Here is a 21,888-nt window from a genome sequence, read left to right as displayed (position 1 = left end):
ATATATGTAAATATACGTATATATGTACATATATCAGTATATATGCATATATATACAAACACATATATGTAAATATACACACATACATACACACATATATGTATATATATATACACACACACACATATATATATATATACATACATATGTACATATATGTATGCATATACACACATATATATATATATATGTATACATATACACATACATACACACACATATATCCATCCATTTTCTACTGCTTATTCACTTTTGGGGTCACGGGGGGCGCTGGCGCCTATCTCAGCTACAATCGGGCGGAAGGCGGGGTACACCCTGGACAAGTCGCCACCTCATCGCAGGGCCAACACAGATAAACAGACAACATTCACACTCACATTCACACACTAGGGCCAATTTAGTGTTGCCAATCAACCTATCCCCAGGTGCATGTCTTTGGAGGTGGGAGGAAGCCGGAGTACCCGGAGGGAACCCACGCATTCACGGGGAGAACATGCAAACTCCACACAGAAAGATCCCAAGCCTGGATTTGAACCCAGGGCTGCAGGACCTTCGTATTGTGAGGCAGACGCACTAACCCCTCTGCCACCGTGAAGCCATATATTATATATATATATATATATATATATATATATATATATATATATATATATACACACATATATATATATATATATATATATATATATATATACACACATATATATATATATATATATATATATATATATATATATGTATATATACATACACATACACACACGTGTGTGTGTACGTGTATGTGTCTTATTTGCTATATTATTGAAAATTAAAATTAAAATTAATCACATTTCTAGAATTTTGGTATCGAATTTGCTGATGTTTTGTGTTTTTTTGGTTCGTTTTTTTTTTTTGTCCCTCTATCTTACAGTTTCTTTTACTTTCCCTCTTTTTTTCCCCTTCTGTCTACCCCCTCCCGATATGATTGGCCTGAGTGGCTGAACAGGACATATTAAAAAGTACATTCAACAAAAGACTGCCACAACATCAAATCTTTACCAGCTTATATTATAAAATGTGATTATGAAACATTACCTGGTTGCTGCGGGCCACATCCACTTGGGTCGGCATGGCTCGGTTGGTAGAGTGGCCGTGCCAGCAACTTGAGGGTTGCAGGTTCGATTCCCGCTTGTGCCATCCTAGTTACTGCCGTTGTGTCCTTGGGCAAGACACTTTACCCACCTGCTCCCAGTGCCACCCACACTGGTTTAAATGTAACTTAGATATTGGGTGTCACTATGTAAAGCGCTTTGAGTCACTTGAGAAAAGCGCTATATAAATATAATTCACTTCACTTCACTTCCTGTGCTGTGGTTACACGGGCCTCTAAATAGGAAAAAAACAAATATCTCATTTAGAATTCGTAACAAGAAAGCTTTTGAATAGATATTTAGTTACTCTAATTTGGAAGACGGAAAGACAAAGGAAATAATTTCAGAAAAGGCGGAAAAACTCTACCTCTAACAATTGCATCACGTTGGTTGATTTATCAATGCACAACACGCACACACACTGACGGGCTGACAGGAAGACAAAGAGAGAAGCAGGACCTCACACAGCAAGAAGGAACGTTTTGTCTAATTTGAACATAATTGGCAAAAATCATTCGCTTTCAGGTAAGAAACGGATTCATTTCCTGTTTTAAAAGTCATATATATATATATATATATATATTATATTTATATACATACATATATACACGCACACACTGTATATAAATATGTATATATAAATATATATATATATACATATATTTATGTACATATACATATACACACACACATACATGATATATATGTATGTGTGTGTGTATATGTATATATATATATATATATATATATATATATATATATATATATATATATATAGGCTTCACGGTTGATTGGCAACACTAAATGGTCCCTAGTGTGTGAATGTGAGTGTGAATGTTGTCCGTCTATCTGTGTTGGCCCTGTGATGAGGTGGCGACTTGTCCAGGGTGTACCTCGCCTTCCGCCCGATTGTAGCTGAGATAGGCGCCAGCGCCCCCCGCAACCCCAAAAGGGAATAAGCGGTAGGAAATGGATGGATATATATATATGTATATATATATATATATATATATATATATATATATATATATATATATATCAATCAATCAATGTTTATTTATATAGCCCTAAATCACAAATGTCTCAAAGGACTGTACAAACCGCTACGACTACGACATCCTTGGAAGAACCCACATAAGGCCAAGGAAAAACTCACACCCAGTGGGACGCCAGTGACAATGATGACTAGGAGAACCTTGGAGAGGACCTCAAATGTGGGCAACCCCCCCCTCTAGGGGACCGAAAGCAATGGATGTCAAGCGGGTCTAACATGATACCGTCTAACATGTATGTATATATAAACCACAGTAACCTCGACTATATATGTATATATATATATATATATATATATATATATATATATATATATTAGGGGTGTTGGAAAAAATCAATCCGAATACGAATCGAATCGAATACGTTGTGCGATTCAGAATCGATTCTCATTTTTTTAAATCGATTAAAAAAAAAACCATTATTATTATTATTTTTTTTTATCAATCCAACTAAACATTACACAGCAATACCATAACAATGCAAACCAATTCCAAAACCAAACCTGACCCAGCAACACTCAGAACTGCAATAAAGACACAAACACGACACAGAACAAACCAAAAGTAGTGAAACAAAAATGAATATTATCAATAACAATATCAATATTAGTTATAATTTCAGCATAACAGTGATTAAAAATCCCTCATTGACATTATCATTAGACATTTATAAAAATAAAAAGAACAATAGTGTCACAGTGGCTTACACTTGCATGGCATCTCATAAGCTTGACAACACACTGTGTCCAATGTTTTCACAAAGATAAAATAAGTCGTATTTTTGGTTCGTTTAATAGTTCAAACAAATTTACATTATTGCAATCAGTTGATAAAACATTGTCCTTTACAATTATAAAAGCTTTTTAAAAAAAAAATCTACTACTTTGCCAGCATGTCAGCAGACTGGGGTAGATCCTGCTGAAATCCTATGTATTGAATGAATACAGAATCCTTTTCAATCGGAAAAATATCGTTTTTGAATCGAGAATCGCGTTGAATAGGAAAAAATTGATATATAATCGAATCGTGACCCCAAGAATTGATATTGAATCGAATTGTGGGACACCCAAAGATTCACAGCCCTAATATATATATATATGTATGTGTGTGTGTGTGTGTGTGTATTGAATTTACTTTCCATAAGTATTCATCATATTCTCCATTCATTCATTCATTCATTTATTCCCTTCATGTCAAATTAGGCTCCAGTGTTGCTGTTTTAAAGTTAGAGCTTTTATCCGATCAGAAACCAGCTAGCTTGTTGGATTCTGCCAGAGTTCTTCTGCTTCAACATCACCAGCGGAGGATATTCGGTTGATAGACAGTTGCGATAGCCAATCCGATCACGATGTCACGCTTGGGACGCATTTTAGCAATGCTTGCGATTCAAGATGCGGAAAGTAGCAGGAGACGGCGTGCAAGCACAAGATATTAAATACAAGGACAAAAATGTGAGGTGCACGCCAAACAAACACTAAAGCATTAGGGAATGCACAAAAAACCTAAGGCTATGCGGAAACAAACTTACTTGGAAGCCTCAGACCAGGGAACAGTGTTCATCAGCATACATACAGATAACAAACCCCCTGACAAAGACCTGGACTTAAATAGCGACGGCTCAACTCAAAACAGGTGCGCTGGGAGACAAAATAAAGCTGCTGCAAGACACTCATAAAGGAAGTGGAACTCCAAAATAAGTGTGCAGGACAGGAACTCAACTAAGCCAACCAAACGTCCTCTTTATTCCATGTCCTCTTTTGCGGGACTGTCCGGGGTGTCCGGGTGGGGTTTATTAAATGCCTGGCGTTTTGTGTCAAGGTTGCGTGTATTTTCAATGTACGTAAGGGTTAAGAAGGGGTTAATAGCAAAACAAATTGCAGCAACATTCGTCAGGTAGGGGCGGAGGCATGGAGAGTGAGACAGTGAATTGGTTGCCAATCAAGTCATACTTGATCAACAGCCATACAGGTCACACTGAGGCTGGCTGTATAAAAAAACTTTAAAGGGGAACATTATCACCAAACCTATGTAAGCATCAATATATACCTTGATGGTGCAGAAAAAAAGACCATGTATTTTTTTAACCGATTTCCGAACTCTAAATGGGTGAATTTTGGCAAATTAAACGCCTTTCTGTTTATCGGTCTTTTAGCGATGACGTCAGAATGTGACGTCACCGAGGTAACACAGTCGCCATTTTCATTTTCACATTACAAACACCGGGTCTCAGCTCTGTTATTGTCCGTTTTTTGGACTATTTTTTGGAACCTTGGAGACATCATGCCTCGTCGGTGTGTTGTCGGAGGGTGTAACAACACTAACAGGGAGGGATTCAAGTTGCGCCACCGGCAAGAAATCTGCCGCCAGACCCCCATTGAATGTGCCAAAGTGTCTGCACATTTGACCGGCGATGCTAAGACAGACATGGCACAGAGATGTATGGATAACCTGCAGATGCATTTGCAACGATTAAGTCAACGAAATCACAAAGGTGAGTTTTGTTGATGTTGTTGACTTATGTGCTAATCAGACATATTTGGTCACAGCATGACTGCCAGCTAATCGATGCTAACATGCTACGCTAATCGATGCTAACATGCTATTTACGCTAGCTGTATGTACATTTGAAACTAGATACCCACATTTAATGCGAAACAATCAATCAATCAATCAATCAATGTTTATTTATATAGCCCCAAATCACAAATGTCTCAAAGGACTGCACAAATCATTACGACTACAACATCCTCGGAAGAACCCACAAAAGGGCAAGGAAAACTCACACCCAGTGGGCAGGGAGAATTCACATTCAGTGGGACGCCAGCGACAATGCTGACTATGAGAAACCTTGGAGAGGACCTCAGATGTGGGCAACCCCCCCCCTCTAGGGGACCGAAAGCAATGGATGTCGAGCGGGTCTAACATGATACTGTGAAAGTTCAATCCATAGTGGCTCCAAGACAGCAGTGAGAGTCCCGTCCACAGGAAACCATCTCAAGCGGATCAGCAGCGTAGAGATGTCCCCAACCGATACAGGCGAGCGGTCCATCCTGGGTCCCGACGAGCGGTCCATCCTGGGTCTCGACTCTGGACAGTCAGTACTTCATCCATGGTCATCGGACCGGACCCCCTCCACAAGGGAGGGGGGGACATAGGAGAAAGAAAAGAAGCGGCAGATCAACTGGTCTAAAAAGGAGGTCTATTTAAAGGCTAGAGTATACAGATGAGTTTTAAGATGAGACTTAAATGCTTCTACTGAGGTAGCATCTCGAACTGTTACCGGGAGGGCATTCCAGAGTACTGGAGCCCGAACGGAAAACGCTCTATAGCCCGCAGACTTTTTTTGAGCTCTAGGAATCACTAATAAGCCGGAGTCTTTTGAACGCAGATTTCTTGCCGGGACATACGGTACAATACAATCGGCAAGATAGGCTGGAGCTAGACCGTGTAGTATTTTATACGTAAGTAGTAAAACCTTAAAGTCACATCTTAAGTGCACAGGAAGCCAGTGCAGGTGAGCCAGTACAGGCGTAATGTGATCAAACTTTCTTGTTCTTGTCAAAAGTCTAGCAGCCGCATTTTGTACCAACTGTAATCTTTTAATGCTAGACATTGGGAGACCCGAAAATAATACGTTACAGTAATCGAGACGAGACGTAACAAACGCATGGATAATGATCTCGGCGTCTTTAGTGGACAAAATGGAGCGAATTTTAGCGATATTACGGAGATGAAAGAAGGCCGTTTTAGTAACGCTTTTAATGTGTGACTCAAAGGAGAGAGTTGGGTCGAAGATAATACCCAGATTTTTTACAGAGTCACCTTGTTTTATTATTTGGTTGTCAAATGTTAAAGTTGTATTATTAAATAGAGGTCGGTGTCTAGCAGGACCGATAATCAGCATTTCCGTTTTTTTGGCATTAAGTTGCAAAAAGTTAGCGGACATCCATTGTTTAATTTCATTAAGACACGCTTCCAACTGACTACAGTCCGGCGTGTTGGTCAGCTTTAGGGGCATGTAAAGTTGGGTGTCATCAGCATAACAGTGAAAGCTAATACCGTATTTGCGTATGACGTCACCTAGCGGCAGCATGTAGATGCTGAAGAGTACAGGGCCAAGGAAACAAACACTTACCAATCGACGGATTTAAGTTGCTCCAGTGTCACAAGATGCGAAAGTCCTGATCGTTTGGTCCGCACATTTTACCGGCGATGCTAATAAGGCAGCCATGCTATGGGCCACTTCATTAGGTACACCCATGCTTCGGCCGAATAGCGTCAATAGCTATTTGCTCAATAGCTTCAATTTCTTCTTCGATGTCGTTTTCGCTATCTGCCTCCGTACTCCGACCATCTGTTTCAATACATGCGTAATCTGTTGAATTGCTTAAACCGCTGAAATCCGAGTCTGAATCCGAGCTAATGTCGCTATATCTTGCTGTGGTAACCGCCATGTTGTTTGTATTGGCAGCCCTGTATGACGTCACAGGGAAATGGACGGGTGAATATAGCGATGGTGAAAATCAGGCACTTTGAAGCAGTTTTTCGGGATATTCCGGGAGGTGTAACATTTTGAAAAAAGCTTCGAAAAATAAAACAAGCCACTGGGAACTGGTTTTTATTGTTTTTAACCCTTTTGAAATTGTGATAATGTTCCCCTTTAAAGCTGTTACTAATATGCGCCACACTGTGAAAACACACCAAACAAGAATGACAAACACATTTTGGGAGAACATATGCACCGTAACACAACATAAACCATAGCTATACCAACCGGGCAGTATAGCTCGGTTGGTAAAGCGGCCGTGCCAGCAACTTGAGGGGTTGCAGGTTCGATCCCCGCTTCCGCCATCCTAGTCACTGCCATTGTGTCCTTGGGCAAGACACTTTACCCACCTGCTCCCAGTGCCACCCACACTGGTTTAAATGTAAAAATTAGATATTGGGTTTCACTATGTAAAGCGCTTTGAGTTAGTAGAGAAAAAGCACTATCCATCCATTTCCTACCGCTTATTCCCTTTTGCGGTCGCAGGGGGCGCTGGCGCCTATGTCAGCTACAATCGGGCGGAAGGCGGGGTACACCCTGGACAAGTCGCCACCTCATCGCAGGGCTATATAAATATAATTCACTTCACACTTTACTAAACACAACAGAACAAATACCCAGAACCCCTTGCAACACTGACTCTTCCAAAATGCTACAATATACACCCCCACACCCCAAATTCATGCCCGGCGGCAATTCAAGGAAATACGGTATGCCGTGCTAAAATAAATATATATAATTTATTTGTAATGTTGTAATGGATGAAATATGTTGCCTCATATTGTTGAATGTGTCTCAAATTAAACAGCATTGTGTCTTATTTCCTTGTTTATATGATGTAGTTTTTTAATATTTGTCCAGCTCCTACTTTGGCCTCCATTTGATTACATCTTGTAGTTAATGTTTCATATTTAATGGGCCCGCTTAGTCTAATATTTGTATGTTTCTATTCATTATTACCAATGCTTTTCCACTTTATTACTTGTATTCAATTCTATCTTATTCCTCCTATTGTTCAACACTGCACTAGCTCAAGACTGTCATTTTTTTCTAAACTCCTATTTGCGTATTTTTAACACCTTTCTTTCTATTCACACAGGAAGTGAACACGCATTCAATAGGAAGAAGTGAGCAGACTAATTATTGTAAGTGAAGCAGTTGTCATGCTTGTAACTTCCTCCTAAATCAGGGGTCGGGAACCTTTTTGGCAGAGAGAGCCAAAAAATGTATTTCCGTAAGAGCCATATAATATTTTTTTTTAACACTGAACACAACTCAACGCGTGCATTTTCAAGTAAGACCAACATTTCTAGAGTATAATAGGTCTCTTGTTCTTTGGAATAACATTGTTATTCTGAAGCAAACTGTGGAGGGGGCGTGGCCTGCGGGCCTGCAGCGAAGCAGGATGTTGCCAGGGCCGACCTCGAAATCAGCGACAGGTGCGTAGATGGCCCAGCTGGGCCTTGTTTTCTAATCACCGGTCGCTCTGTTTATAAGCAGCACCCAGGAGAGAGCGTGAATGAAATAGAAAAAGACTGGAAAGCAACTGAGAGAATTATTGAAAAATAAAACAATATTGTAGTGAAGTGAAGTATATTTATATAGCGCTTTTCTCAAGTGACTCAAAGCACTTTACATAGTGACACCCAATATCTAAGTTACATTTAAACCAGTGTGGGTGGCACTGGGAGCAGGTGGGTAAAGTGTCTTGCCTAAGGACACAATGACAGTAACTAGGATGGCACAAGCGGGAATCGAACCTGCAACCCTCAAGTTGCTGGCACGGCCACTCTACCAACCGAGCTATGTAACCCTGGAACAGGCTTTCATGTCGGTGCTTGGTGGTCCGAAAACCCACTAGAGGGCAAGCCCAACACTAACCAATAATAAATAAATAACTTCTTATCAGTAACGCAACTTCTTGAACATAAAAATGCATGAGAATGTTTTATATTTTGAACGTTATTTTTGATTACAAGTGGAATTATTCATTATTTATCGTGCTGAGCAATGTCAGCTCAGATTTATCCGAGAGCCAGAGGTTCCCTACCCCTGTCCTAAATGATTTGAACAAGGCACGTTGCAAATTAAACTAAGCGCCGACAATCGGCTGCATCTCCTTGCAAAGTGAAACCACGGACAAACGCGTAGAAGTTGTGTCCCATCCATCGTTAGTTTTCAATATGGCAGAGAGTTGAAGAGGCACGATTGTACAAAAGCAACTTTTCTTACCTATTGGTGCCTTCTTTTGTGTATTTGGGATCTGTGTAAGTCTGGAAAAATGAGAAATCAAACCATATTTATCAAACAATCTTGCCTTCCTTCATACTTCCTCCAAACAATCTGTTTGGAATTTGCTTGACCTGTCACATGAAGTTAACTGAAATCAATCAATCAATCAATCAATCAATGTTTATTTATATAGCCCCAAATCACAAATGTCTCAAAGGACTGCACAAATCATTACGACTACGACATCCTCGGAAGAACCCACAAAAGGGCAAGGAAAACTCACACCCAGTGGGCAGGGAGAATTCACATCCAGTGGGACGCCAGTGACAATGCTGACTATGAGAAACCTTGGAGAGGACCTCAGATGTGGGCAACCCCCCCCCCCCTCTAGTGGACCGAAAGCAATGGATGTCGAGCGGGTCTAACATGATACTGTGAAAGTTCAATCCATAGTGGCTCCAACACAGCCGCGAGAGTTCAGTTCAAAGCGGATCCAAGACAGCAGCGAGAGTCCCGTCCACAGGAAACCATCCCAAGCGGAGGCGGATCAGCAGCGTAGAGATGTCCCCAACCGATACATAGGCAAGCGGTCCATCCTGGGTCTCGACTCTGGACAGCCAGTACTTCATCCATGGTCATCGGACCACAAGGGAGGGGGGGACATAGGAGAAAAAAGAAAAGAAGCGGCAGATCAACTGGTCTAAAACGGAGGTCTATTTAAAGGCTAGAGTATACAGATGAGTTTTAAGGTGAGACTTAAATGCTTCTACTGAGGTAGCATCTCGAACTGTTACCGGGAGGGCATTCCAGAGTACTGGAGCCCAAACGGAAAACGCTCTATAGCCCGCAGACTTTTTTTGGGCTCTAGGAATCACTAATAATCACTGAAAGCCACTACTACCGACCACGCAGTCTGATAGTTTATGAAATATTAACATTGCAACACATGGCAATACGGCCGTTTTAGTTGACTAAATTGCAATTTTAAATTTTCCCGTGAGTTTCTTGTTGAAAACGTCGCAGAATGATGACGAGTGACGTCACGGACTGTCAGGAAATATTAGCCCAGCACCAAAACACGGCTAAAAGTCGTCCCTGTTCATCGCGGGATTACACAGTATTTTGGACATCTGTGTTGCTGAATCTTTTGCAATGTGTTCATCTAATAATAGAGACTATAAAGAACAATGCTGCTGGTGGAAAGCGGTGGATTGCAGCTGTCTTTAGCACCGAGACACAGCCGGTGTTTCTTTGCTTGCTGTGAAGCAGAGCGGTCAAGCGAACATGTTTTCTCTACATCAGCCAGCATATTTTTGGATGTGAAAATTGTGATGTATATCTTACCGGAGACATCATTGGATTATTAGTCGTCCTGCAGCAGCTGTCAAAAAAGGCAGCTGTGAGCTTGGCTCCTCGGCTTCTCTCTAAGACACTGCGTGTTCACCGCAGCCATCCGACCTCGAGGTATGTCTTTACAAGCTCACTAAACCACTATTAAAACAATAAGCAGATAAGGGATCTTCCAGAATTATCTTAGTAAATGAGTCTAATTACATCTGAAACGCTCACACTGCCGCAGCCCGGGGCCGTCGCTTTTTTTTTTCTAGTCCTTCACTATCAATATCCTAATTCACGAATCTTTCATCCGTGCTCAAATTAATGGGGAAATTGTCGCTTTCTCGGTCCGAATTGCTCTTACTGCTGGTGGCAATAAGAGCAACATCCGGCGCGGCCACCACCACCAGTCTTTCGACTAGCCAAGCCACAACCCCCAGCTAGGCCACCACCACCAGTCTTTCGAATAGCTAAGCCACAACCCCCAGCTAGGCCACCACCACCAGTCTTTCGACTAGCCAAGCCACAACCCCCAGCTAGGCCACCACCACCAGTCTTTCGACTAGCCAAGCCACAACCTCTGGCTAGGCCACCTTCCCCAAGTCTGGTTTCCACACAGCACCTGATCCTAGTCTGGTTTCCACACCAGCACCTGATCCAAGTCTGGTTTCCACACCAGAACGTGATCCAAGTCTGGTTTCCACACCAGCACCTGATCCTAGTCTGGTTTCCACACCAGCACCTGATCCAAGTCTGGTTTCCACACCAGAACGTGATCCAAGTCTGGTTTCCACACCAGCACATGATCCAAGTCTGGTTTCCACACCAGCACCTGTCTAAGTCTGGTTTCCACACCAGCACCTGCTCCATGTCTGGTTTCCACACTAGCACCTGCTCCAAGTCTGATTTCAACACCAGCACCCGCTCAAAGACTGATTTCCACACCAGCACCCGCTCAAAGACTGGTTCCCACACCTTCACCCGCTCCAAGGCTGGAGCCCACACCTGCACCCGCTCTAAGGCTGGAGACCACACCTGCACCCGCTCCAAGGCTGGAGCCCACACCAGCACCCGCTCCAAGGCTGGAGCCCACACCAGCACCCGCTCCAAGGCTGGAGCCCACACCAGCACCCGCTCCAAGGCTGGAGCTCACAACAGCAACCGCTCCAAGGCTGGCGCCCACACCAGCACCGGCTTCCACAACGACGACGGCGCCGCCTCCTGCTTCCACGGCGATGGCGACGACGGCTCCGCCTCCTGCTTCCACAGCGAGGACGGCTACACCTCCTGATTCCACGGCGGCGACGGCTCCGCCTCCTGCTTCCACGGCGACGACGGCTCCGCCTCCTGCTCTCACGGCGACGACGACTCCGTCTCCTGTTCCCACGACGACGTCTCAGCGACCTCGAGCTGGCCTGCTGCAAAAGCAGCAGTCAGGGGCCTGTAAGCGGCTCACTCGGAGGTCAGTGTATGGAAGCCAGTGGCGCAAACAGCAGCGACACCCAAGACGTTGTCATAGAACTCTACGGCTGATTATCTTCTGGCGCCACTCACGGCCACTTTCTCGGTAGCCACCAATGTGGCCTTTTCGAGGTCGCCCGCCTAGACAATTGCGGCAGCGGCGCAGCGGCCGCCGCCACTTGACTTGTCCCCGGTGGATTTGGGGACAGGTGGCCTGGCGACCCTCCGCCCTCCCTTGACTCATAAACTTTCTAATAGTTGGGGGGTTTTAAGTTTTTCCAGGGGACATCTGGAATCTGTCCCTTAAGGGGGGGTCCTGTTATAATCCGCTGCCCGGATTATATTATGTTTAGATTTTTGAGTCTGTTTGTGCACTTCTCAGTTTGTTTCTATAGCTACGTATTATCTTCACCTGCCACTTGTTCCAGACGCACAGCTGTTTTTGTAATCACGGTCGTTATTCAAGCCCGCCTTCTCCCGTCAGTCTGTCAGGCTTCGTAGTTTGTGTTCCCACAACAAGTAACGACTTTTGTTCCCGGTTCTGTACTTGCTAGCTTCCTCACTAGGCCTTTTATCTTCTAGCTCACATGCTAGCTCTTTTGTTTTGCCTTTTGTGCTTTGAGCAAGTTTTTCTTTGTTAGGGTCTGATTTAATTTTAAATAAATCATTTGTTCTTACCTTCACGCTGTGTCCGAGGCTCGTCAACATTCCTGGGAGAACAAATCCACATCACCATGCGACCAGGTCGTTACACCCGGTCTACCATAGTTTGTAGCTTTGTCCTTGGAGGTTGGAGGAGGTTAGCCTGTTTGGAGCGCAGGTGTCGTGTGGAGGATTTGGGGGTGAGCAGTTCTTTGAGGTAGACGGGGGCATGTCCATGGAGGCACTGGTGAGTTAGTAGGGAGACTTTGAATTCAATCTTCAATAACGTGCATTTCCACAATCTTGAATAACTTCAAATTATATTATCGTTGTAAACCATTTCAAGAATGCTGAGGACTCTCCCACTTTCTGAGTAAAAAATGCCGACCCAGGGGGAGGTTCCAGTTGAAATTTCCGACGAGGGACTTGGAAAATCCAACTTCCCAGTACCGAAATGAACGCACCATTCGTGGAGTTTGTGAGAATGGACTTTTCCGTGACATGACAGACGCTGAGGTTCATTGGGTCAAATGCAAAGGACGAATTTCACCACACCTGGTGTGTGTGTGACAATCATTGGTACTTAAACTTAACTTAACTGAACTTTTCTTTTGACAGGATGCTGCAGACCCTCACCAACCAAACAGAGGATGGCTTCTCCTGCTACAGTCCTTCAGTGGAGGTCTACCGCTACTTTGCCGTGCTGTGGGGATGTTCCGTCACCGTCACCGGCACAGTGGGGAACCTGATGACCATTCTGGCGTTTGCCTCAGACTCCCAACTGAGGACCCGCTTTAATGTGCTGATTGTCAACCTGGCTCTGGCTGACCTCCTGTACTGCACCGTGCTGCAGCCCATTTCCGTCGACTCCTACCTCCACCTCAGATGGCGAAGCGGCGAGCTCTGGTGCAGAATCTTTGGCCTGCTGCTCTTCCTCTCCAACTCTGTCTCCACTATGACTCTCTGCTTGGTGGCTATCAGTCGCTACTTACTGGTTGAGAAAAGGGCAGTGTTCGACCGTGTCTTCTCAGACCGCGGACTGGCTTGCCTCCTGATTGCAACGTGGGCGCTCGGCCTGGCCTGCTCCGGCCCGCTCTGGTCCGTTTATGTGTTTGTGCCTCAGGTGTGCATCTGCAGCTTCCACCGAATCAGGGGTCGGCCCTACACCACCATTCTGCTCTTCTTCTACTTCTTCGTGGGACTGGCCTGCGTCGGCACCTTCAACTTCCTCATTTACCGACGCGTGCGGCTCGTGTCGCTGGCCTTGCTACGCTACAGGTTCAGCCGCCGGTCTTCCAAGAAAAAAGCCCCGGAAACAGACGAGAGCAGCGTGAGGAACAGCATGGCCACTTGCAGCAGCGAGCTGGGCACCCAGGGCAAACTCACAGAGATGGAGGATCCCCTCCAAAATATGCAATGCAAGACCTCAAAGAAACCATCTGCGCACAAGCCAAACGCTGACGTTGGAAGAGTGCCACCTTCAAACCCTGCCAGCTCAGGAGAAGATTTAGAATTCAAGCGTGTGACGCGCATGTGCTTTGGGGTTTTCCTGTCTTTTGTGTTTTGCTTCTTCCCCTTCATGTTACTCAACATTGCCGATAAACGCAGCAGCGCCCCGCGGGTGTTGCACATGTTGTGTTCCAACCTCACCTGGCTCAACAGCTGCATCAACCCCATACTCTACGCCGTCATGAATCGACAATTCCGAAGGGCCTACAATGTGCTGCTCACCAGGGCGGCTACACCTTTCTCATACCTCTGGATGCAAAGCTCCTAACTTCTTGCATGCTGCATGTACACTTTAGTTTGTATTTGACTTTAGAAAGAAAGAAAGAAAGACAGAAATAAATAAAGAAAGAAAACAAATTTGGCCAAAAGAACAACAACCAAAAACAATATAATATACGGTATATATATATATATATATATATATATATATATATATATATATATATATATATATATATAAATATATATATATATATATATATATATATATATATATATATATATATATATATATATAAAAATTCGGACAGACCTTATCATTCACAACCAAACTGATGGCCCGCTCCCTATTGATAAATGGAAATGGGAATGGGAATGGAAATGATTTATTGTCAATTCTTAACATGCACAAGACACATAAGAACTGAAAAGTACATTTTCGACACAGTCCCACTAAGAGCAGTCATACGTTAGAGGGAGACAAGACGGGACCGCCAACAGATCAGCCATTTTTATGGCACTCCTTAAAAAGGTGGTATTGGGAAAGGGGAGGAAAGAGTAAAACAATTTTTAGTCAAAGGCTGGACCCACGGGACGTGGTCTGGATTGAGTCCAAGTGGAAAAACCTAATTTGCAATGCACACATAAACACGTTACATTTAATCACAACAACTCACACAGGGGGGGTGGGGGGGAGTTGGAGCCCTGGAAGGCCCCGAGGGGAAAAACAAGCGGTGGTGAAGGCGTGGGGTGGGGGAGGGCAGGTGTGTGCGTGTGTGCCCAATTGTCTTAGGTGTGATGGTGTAATGTTTTTGTAGACTGAGGCCGATCTGCAAAAGTTCGACTCCAGGTGTTGTTGAGAAAGGAAGGAGGTCAAAAGCGTCCATCATTGAGGTGTCCTCGGGGGTGTTTTTCAGAGAAAGGAGGGAGGTCGAAAGCGTCCATCGTTGGTGTTTTTCGGAACAGCCTGGTCGTAGCGTCAAGGCTATTTGAGGGAGTCAAATCATAGATTAGGATGTTTGTTTTTCGCGAACAGACAAAACAATGACTTGTCTGTTATTAGTCTCAAATTCAATTCAATCTTCCTTTTCAGCAAACTTCTCCATGACGTGATCCATCCTGCAATTTAGTTCAGAAATCGCCACTGTCTGTGTTCCCAGAGCCCTGCCCAAACCTTCCACTGCGACGAACAGCCTTTGGGCTCCTTGAGTGGCTGCCATCGTCTTACGAATTTGACGAAACACCAGAGCAATGCCCAGCCCAATCAGCAAGTGCCCCACGATCACGGTTCCAAATAGGTAGATGTCTCACGTCCTCGATGGACAGGACCGAGAGGCACATGATTCTCCATTTATCCCAGGAGTCTCTCACGTACCCCGCAACAATGGTTCCATCATGGCAGCCAGGCTCCCCCGAACCTCTTTTCCTCGTCGAAAAGACTTTGTCAATTGCGTCGAGAGTCCAGCTGATCATATCCATGCCCGATGTTTAGATTTGAGGACAGCGCAAAGAAAGAGGCTTCAAAAAAAGTTCAGACAAGACAAAAACGAAGAGAGCAAGCTGGGAAAGGAGGAAGCGGAGAAAAATGCGACCGCCCTCACCACAGGCAAGACAGAAAGCAAGAAATTCCACTAATCAACCCTGATAAGGCACACCTGTGAAGTGAAAACCATTTCAGGATGTGGTGAGTTGTTTGTCCGTTGCTTATTTTCTGTACTCTTTGGCACACCATATTTGTCTCTGTCTCTCATCCACAGTATGGAGCGCAGCTGGTGCAAAGCAGGAGCAAACACCTGAGATTGATTAGTGGGGTCTATTTAACCTGGGTGCTGACGCCATGCGAGTTGCCGGAACTTTGTGTCTCACCACCGTATTGCTCCCATGCGTACGCTCCTTCGGCTCACTTAGTTTGACTCGTGCTCCTCGCCACGAGGTGATTGTATCTCTAGCCTTGTCTAGATCTTTTAGTTTGTTGTTGTTACTTCTTTCTAGAAGTCTTTTTTTCCCCTAGCCTCGTCTAGCGTTTTATGTTTATACTTAGCACTTTTGGTTTACTTTTTCCATATAGTATTTTCCTGACTGTGTCCAGCGCTTTTGGTTCGTTTTTTGGTAGCAACTATTTCATTTCGTTCATGGTGTGTTTTGTGCTCCACCATCGCCTTGTGTTATAAAGATATATTTGGAAACCTTACGTCCAAATAAAGACGAACTTTGTACGTCTCTGCATCCTTGGGGTGCACGCACTTCTACACCTAACACAGGTGACTACCTCTTGAAGCTCATGTAGCGAATGCCAAGAGTCTGCAAAGCAGTAATCAGAGCAAAGGGTGGCTATTTTGAACAAGCTAGAATATAAAACATTTTTTTCAGTTATTTCACCTATTTTTGTTAAGTACATAACTCGCCCGGAAAAGGGTGGAATGCCATCTCCGGGTTGGGGAGGAGACCCTGCCCCAAGTGGAGGAGTTCAAGTACCTAGGAGTCTTGTTCACGAGTGTGGGAAGAGTGGATCGTGAGATCGACAGGCGGATCGGTGCGGCGTCTTCAGTAATGCGGACGTTGTACCGATCCGTTGTGGTGAAGAAGGAGCTGAGCCGGAAGGCAAAGTTCTCAATTTACCGGTCGATCTACGTTCCCATCCTCACCTATGGTCATGAGCTTTGGGTCATGACCGAAAGGATAATATCACGGGTACAAGCGGCCGAAATGAGTTTCCTTCGCCGTGTGGCGGGGCTCTCCCTTAGAGATAGGGTGAGAAGCTCTGCCATCCGGGAGGAACTCAAAGTAAAGCCGCTGCTCCTCCACATCGAGAGGAGTCAGGTGAGGTGGTTCGGGCATCTGGTCAGGATGCCACCCGAACGCCTCCCTAGGGAGGTGTTTAGGGCACGTCCGACCGGTAGGAGGCCACGGGAAGACCCAGGACACGTTGGGAAGACTATGTCTCCCGGCTGGCCTGGGAACGCCTCGGGATCCCCCGGGAAGAGCTAGACGAAGTGGCTGGGGAGAGGGAAGTCTGGGTTTCCCTGCTTAGGCTGTTGCCCCCGCGACCCGACCTCGGATAAGCGGAAGAAGATGGATGGATGGATGGATAACTCCACGTGTTCATTCATAGTTTTGAATCCTTCAGTGACAATCTACACTATAAATAATCATGGAAATAAAGAAAACACATTGAATGAGAAGGTGTGTACAAACGTGTGGCCTGTACTGTATATACATGTTTGTATATATTTATATATTTTTAATCATAAATATAGGGACGGCGTGGCTCGGTGGGTAGAGCGGCTGTGCGTTCCTAGTTCGATCCCCAGCTTTTGCCAGCCTAGTCACGTCCATGGTGTCCTTGAGCAAGACAATTCACCCTTGCTCCTGATGGGTCGTTTTTAGGGCCTTGAATGACAGCTCCTGCCATCCGTGTGTGAATGTTTGTATAAATGGGTGAATGTGGAAAAAGTGTAAAAATATAACCCATTTACCATATGTATATATTATAAATGTATAATACATATATACATGTTGTATATGTATATATGCGTGTGTGTGTTTTCTATATATATCTATATACTATATATATATGTATGTATATATATATACATACATATAAATTAGGGCTGCGAATCTTTGGGTGTCCCACGATTTGATTCAATATCGATTCTTGGGGTCACGATTCAATAATATATAAATTTTTTCGATTCAATGTGATTCTCCATTCAAAAAGGATATTTTTCCGATTCAAAAGGATTCTGTATTCATTCAATACATAGATTTCAGCAGGATCTACTCCAGTCTGCTGACATGCTAGCAAAGTAGTAGATTAAAAAAAAAAAAAAAAAAAATCATAATTGTAAAGGACAATATTTTATCAACTGGTTGCAATAATGTAAATTTGTTTTAACTATTAAACAAACCAAAAATACTACTTATTTTATCTTTGTGAAAACATTGGACACAGTTGGAGAGGCGGAGCCGACGAGCCGAGAACGACAAGGCAGAGGAGGCGCCACCTGCTGACAACAAATGATAACACTCAGCTTCAGTGGGGATTGTCTTCTAATCTTGTCTGTCAAACTTATCCAGCAGCAGGAAAAAAACAGTGTCTAATGACTCCTGGCAGTTCCACTTCCTGTGTCACTCCTCCCTGGTCATCATCTTCTCCTCTGGGTGTCCTTGCACACCGCCTGCTCCCTGCCAGTCCACTTCTGTTAGTTCCGAATTCTCAGCGTCTTGAAAAATGGCGTTTGGAAAACATAGTAGTGCCCATTTTTGATTATTGGTATGAGATGCGATGCAAGTGTAAGCCACTGTGACACTATTGTTCTTTTATTTTTATAAATGTCTAATGATAATGTCAGTGAGGGATTTTTAATCACTGCTATGCTGAAATTATAACTAATATTGATACTGTTGTTGATAATATTCATTTTTGTTTCACTACTTTTGGTTTGTTCTGTGTGGTGTTTGTGTCTCCTCTCAACTGCTCTGTTTATTGCAGTTCTGAGTGTTGCTGGGTCAGGTTCGGTTTTGGAATTGGATTGCATTGTTATGGTATTGCTGTGTATTGTTTTGTTGGATTGATTAAAAAATAAATGTTATATACGTATATATAAATGTTTGTGTATATATGTATGAATATGGATTATATACTGTAGGAGCCGAATAGAGAGCCATACTTGAATCTATGTTTATTTTATCATTTTTGAGTGATTGATGCATGTATGTCAGTGTGCACCCTGTGCAGGTGGCAAAAAGTTCCCACTCAGGCCTATAAGGGGCAGTAGTGCGCTGGGCAGCCGGGCACCAGCATACTGTCTTTGATCTCACCTGTCTGTAGACCTACCATTTATTTTGTTTCCCGAGTATTCTGTTCCGTGATTTTTGTCAATAAAACAATCTTCAATTGTGCTGCTGGATCAGTTAGAATTAGTGGATGGATAGCGGGAAAGGGAAGAATACGTGACAAGGAAGGCTGTGTATATGGTGTGAGTCAGACAAGATGCCCGCGTCCCAAGTGGAACAAACATTTGAAACAAAGGGGTTATAGGAACAATCACTTTCAGTGTTTTGTGCCACTTCAAGTTGTCAAAGACAGCCGACAGGATTGCGCACCAAACAGGAAGCAAGGCCAAAGCGCATGGTGCAGGAGAACAAAGGACTTCTTTCATCAAGGTTTGTGGTAAACCATCAAACTCATTCGTTAAAAGTGAAGTGAATTATATTTATATAGCGCTTTTCTCTAGTGACTCAAAGCGCTTCACATAGTGAAACCCAATATCTAAGTTACATTTAAAGGGGAACATTATCACCAGACCTATGTAAGCGTCAATATATACCTTGATGTTGCAGAAAAAAGACCATATATTTTTTAACCGATTTCCAAACTCTAAATGGGTGAATTTTGGCGAATTAAACGCCTTTCTGTTTATCGCTCTGGAGGCGATGACGTCAGAATGTGACGTCGCCGAGGTAACACAGCCGCCATTTTCATTTTCAACACATTACAAACACCGGGTCTCAGCTCTGTTATTTTCCGTTTTTTCGACTATTTTTTGGAACCTTGGAGACATCATGCCTCGTCGGTGTGTTGTCGGAGGGTGTAACAACACTAGCAGGGAGGGATTCAAGTTGCACCACCGGCCCGAAGATGTCAAAGTGTCTGCCGCCAGACCCCCATTGAATGTACCAAAGTGTCTCCACACGATGACAGACATGGCACAGAGATGTATGGATAACCTGCAGATGCATTTGCAACGATAGTCAATGAAATCACAAAGGTGAGTTTGTTGATGTTGACTTATGTGCTAATCAGATATATTTGGTCGCGGCGTTACTGCTAGCTAATCGATGCTAACATGCTATTTACCGGCGGTGCTAAAGCAGACATGGCACAGAGATGTATGGATGACCTGCAAATGCATTTGCAACGATAGTCAACGAAATCACAAAGGTGAGTTTTGTTGATGTTGACTGCCAGCTAATCGATGCTAACATTCTACGCTAATCGATGCTAACATGCTAATTACTGGCGGTGCTAAAGCAGACATGGCACAGAGATGTATGAATAACCTGCAGATGCATCTGCAACCATATTACGTTTCCTTCAACCCACATTTAATGCGAAACAAACACTTACCAATCGACGGATTTAAGTTGCTCCAGTGTCACAAGATGCGAAAGTCCTGATCGTTTGGTCCGCACATTTTACCGGCGATGCTAACGCAGCTATTCGGCCATGCTATGGCTATGAATAGCGTCAATAGCTATTCGGTCAATAGCTTCAGTTTCTTCTTCAATATTTTCATACTCCAACCATCTGTTTCAATACATGCGTAATCTGTTGAATTGCTCAAGCTGCTGAAATCCGAGTTTGAATCCGAGCTAATGTCGCTATATCTTGCTGTGGTATTTCCATTGTTTGTTTACATTGGCAGCACTGTGTGACGTCACAGGGAAATGGCCAGTGTCTTCGCAGAGAGCCGAAAATAAGGCACTTTAAAGCTTTATTTAGGGATATTCCGAGACCGGTAAAATTTTGAAGAAAACATCAAAAAATACAACAAGCCACTGGGAACTGATTTTTATTGTTTTTAACCCTTTTGAAATTGTGATAATGTTCCCCTTTAAACCAGTGTGGGTGGCACTGGGAACAGGTGGGTAAAGTGTCTTGCCCAAGGACACAACGGCAGTGACTAGGATGGCGGCAGCGGGGATCGAACCTGGAACCCTTAGGTTGCTGGACTCTATAGTAATATATTGTGAGTTTTTCTGGACATTATCATGCAAGAAATGTTTATTTTTGGGACTGCGATCACCGCGTAATGATTTTTAAAGGGGAATATTATCACAATTTCAGAAGGGTTAAAACAAATAAAAATCAGTTCCCAGTGGTTTACTTTATTTTTCGAAGTTTTTTTCACAATTTTGGAATCTCCCGAAAAAAGGCTTTAAAGTGCCTGATTTTCGCTATCTGTAAATCCACTTGTCCATTTTCCTGTGACGTCACATAGTGATGCCAATACAAACAAACATGGCGGATAGAACAGCAAGATTTGGCGACATTAGCTCGGATTCAGACTCGGATTTCAGCGGCTTAAGCGATTCAACAGATTACGCATGTATTGAAACGGATGGTTGGAGTATGGAGGCAGATAGATCGCCTTCTAACCAATGATTGCATCTTTTGACCACTGGAGCAACTTAAATCCGTTGATTGGTAAGTGTTTGTTTGGCATTAAATCAATCAATCAATCAATCAATCAATGTTTACTTATATAGCCCTAAATCACTAGTGTCTCAAAGGGCTGCACAAACCACCACGACATCCTCGGTAGGCCCACATAAGGGCAAGGAAAACTCACACCCAGTGGGACATCGGTGACAATAATGATCCAGTGGGACGTCTGTGACAATAATGACTATGAGAACCTTAGAGAGGAGGAAAGCAATGGATGTCGAGCGGGTCTAACATGATACTGTGAAAGTTCAATCCACAATGGATCCAACACAGTCGCGAGAGTCCAGTCCAAAGCGGATCCAACACAGCAGCGAGAGTCCCGTTCACAGCGGAGCCAGCAGGAAACCATCCCAAGCGGAGGCGGATCAGCAGCGCAGAGATGTCCCCAGCCGATATACAGGCAAGCAGTACATGGCCACCGGATCGGACTGGACCCCCTCCACAGGGGAGAGTGGGACATAGAAGAAAAAGAAAAGAAACGGCAGATCAACTGGTCTAAAAAGGGAGTCTATTTAAAGGCTACAGTATACA

The 21,888-nt window shown here is 43.8% G+C and overlaps 2 protein-coding genes across 5 annotated transcripts in view; one reads left to right on the top strand and one right to left on the bottom strand.

Annotated features, from left to right (window-relative positions):
• The window catches only part of stat2 (signal transducer and activator of transcription 2), a 187,259-nt gene that overhangs the window by 43,953 nt on the left and 121,418 nt on the right, over window positions 1-21,888 (bottom strand). Inside the window, exons 26-27 of one of the 3 annotated variants that reach the window (XM_061890380.1) lie at window positions 1,342-1,365; window positions 1,075-1,100 (exon numbers count right to left, since the gene is read on the bottom strand). The exons of 1 other annotated variant lie outside the window; for it this stretch is intronic. The gene's annotated coding sequence lies outside the window, so the exon portion shown is untranslated. Of the gene's footprint in view, window positions 1-1,074; window positions 1,101-1,341; window positions 1,366-14,496; window positions 15,112-21,888 lie in introns of those variants that run through there. One more of the 3 variants, XR_009804718.1, reaches the window with a different exon arrangement.
• LOC133545109 (G-protein coupled receptor 84-like) lies at window positions 1,343-14,247 on the top strand. 2 transcript variants are annotated; one of them, XM_061890459.1, is made up of 3 exons: window positions 1,343-1,655; window positions 7,828-7,873; window positions 13,017-14,247. In XM_061890459.1, the coding sequence occupies exon 3, from the start codon at window positions 13,018-13,020 to the stop codon at window positions 14,173-14,175; it is 1,158 nt and encodes a 385-aa protein (XP_061746443.1). In that variant the 5' UTR covers window positions 1,343-1,655; window positions 7,828-7,873; window position 13,017; the 3' UTR covers window positions 14,176-14,247. The 2 variants fall into 2 exon arrangements, with proteins under 2 accessions (XP_061746443.1, XP_061746452.1); XM_061890468.1 differs by lacking the exon at window positions 7,828-7,873.

This window comes from Nerophis ophidion, linkage group LG02, assembly GCF_033978795.1.
Source record: "Nerophis ophidion isolate RoL-2023_Sa linkage group LG02, RoL_Noph_v1.0, whole genome shotgun sequence".
Lineage (NCBI taxonomy): Eukaryota > Metazoa > Chordata > Actinopteri > Syngnathiformes > Syngnathidae > Nerophis > Nerophis ophidion.
Note: the sequence above shows the minus strand (reverse complement) of the source record. Positions and strands in the feature narration are given on the sequence as shown.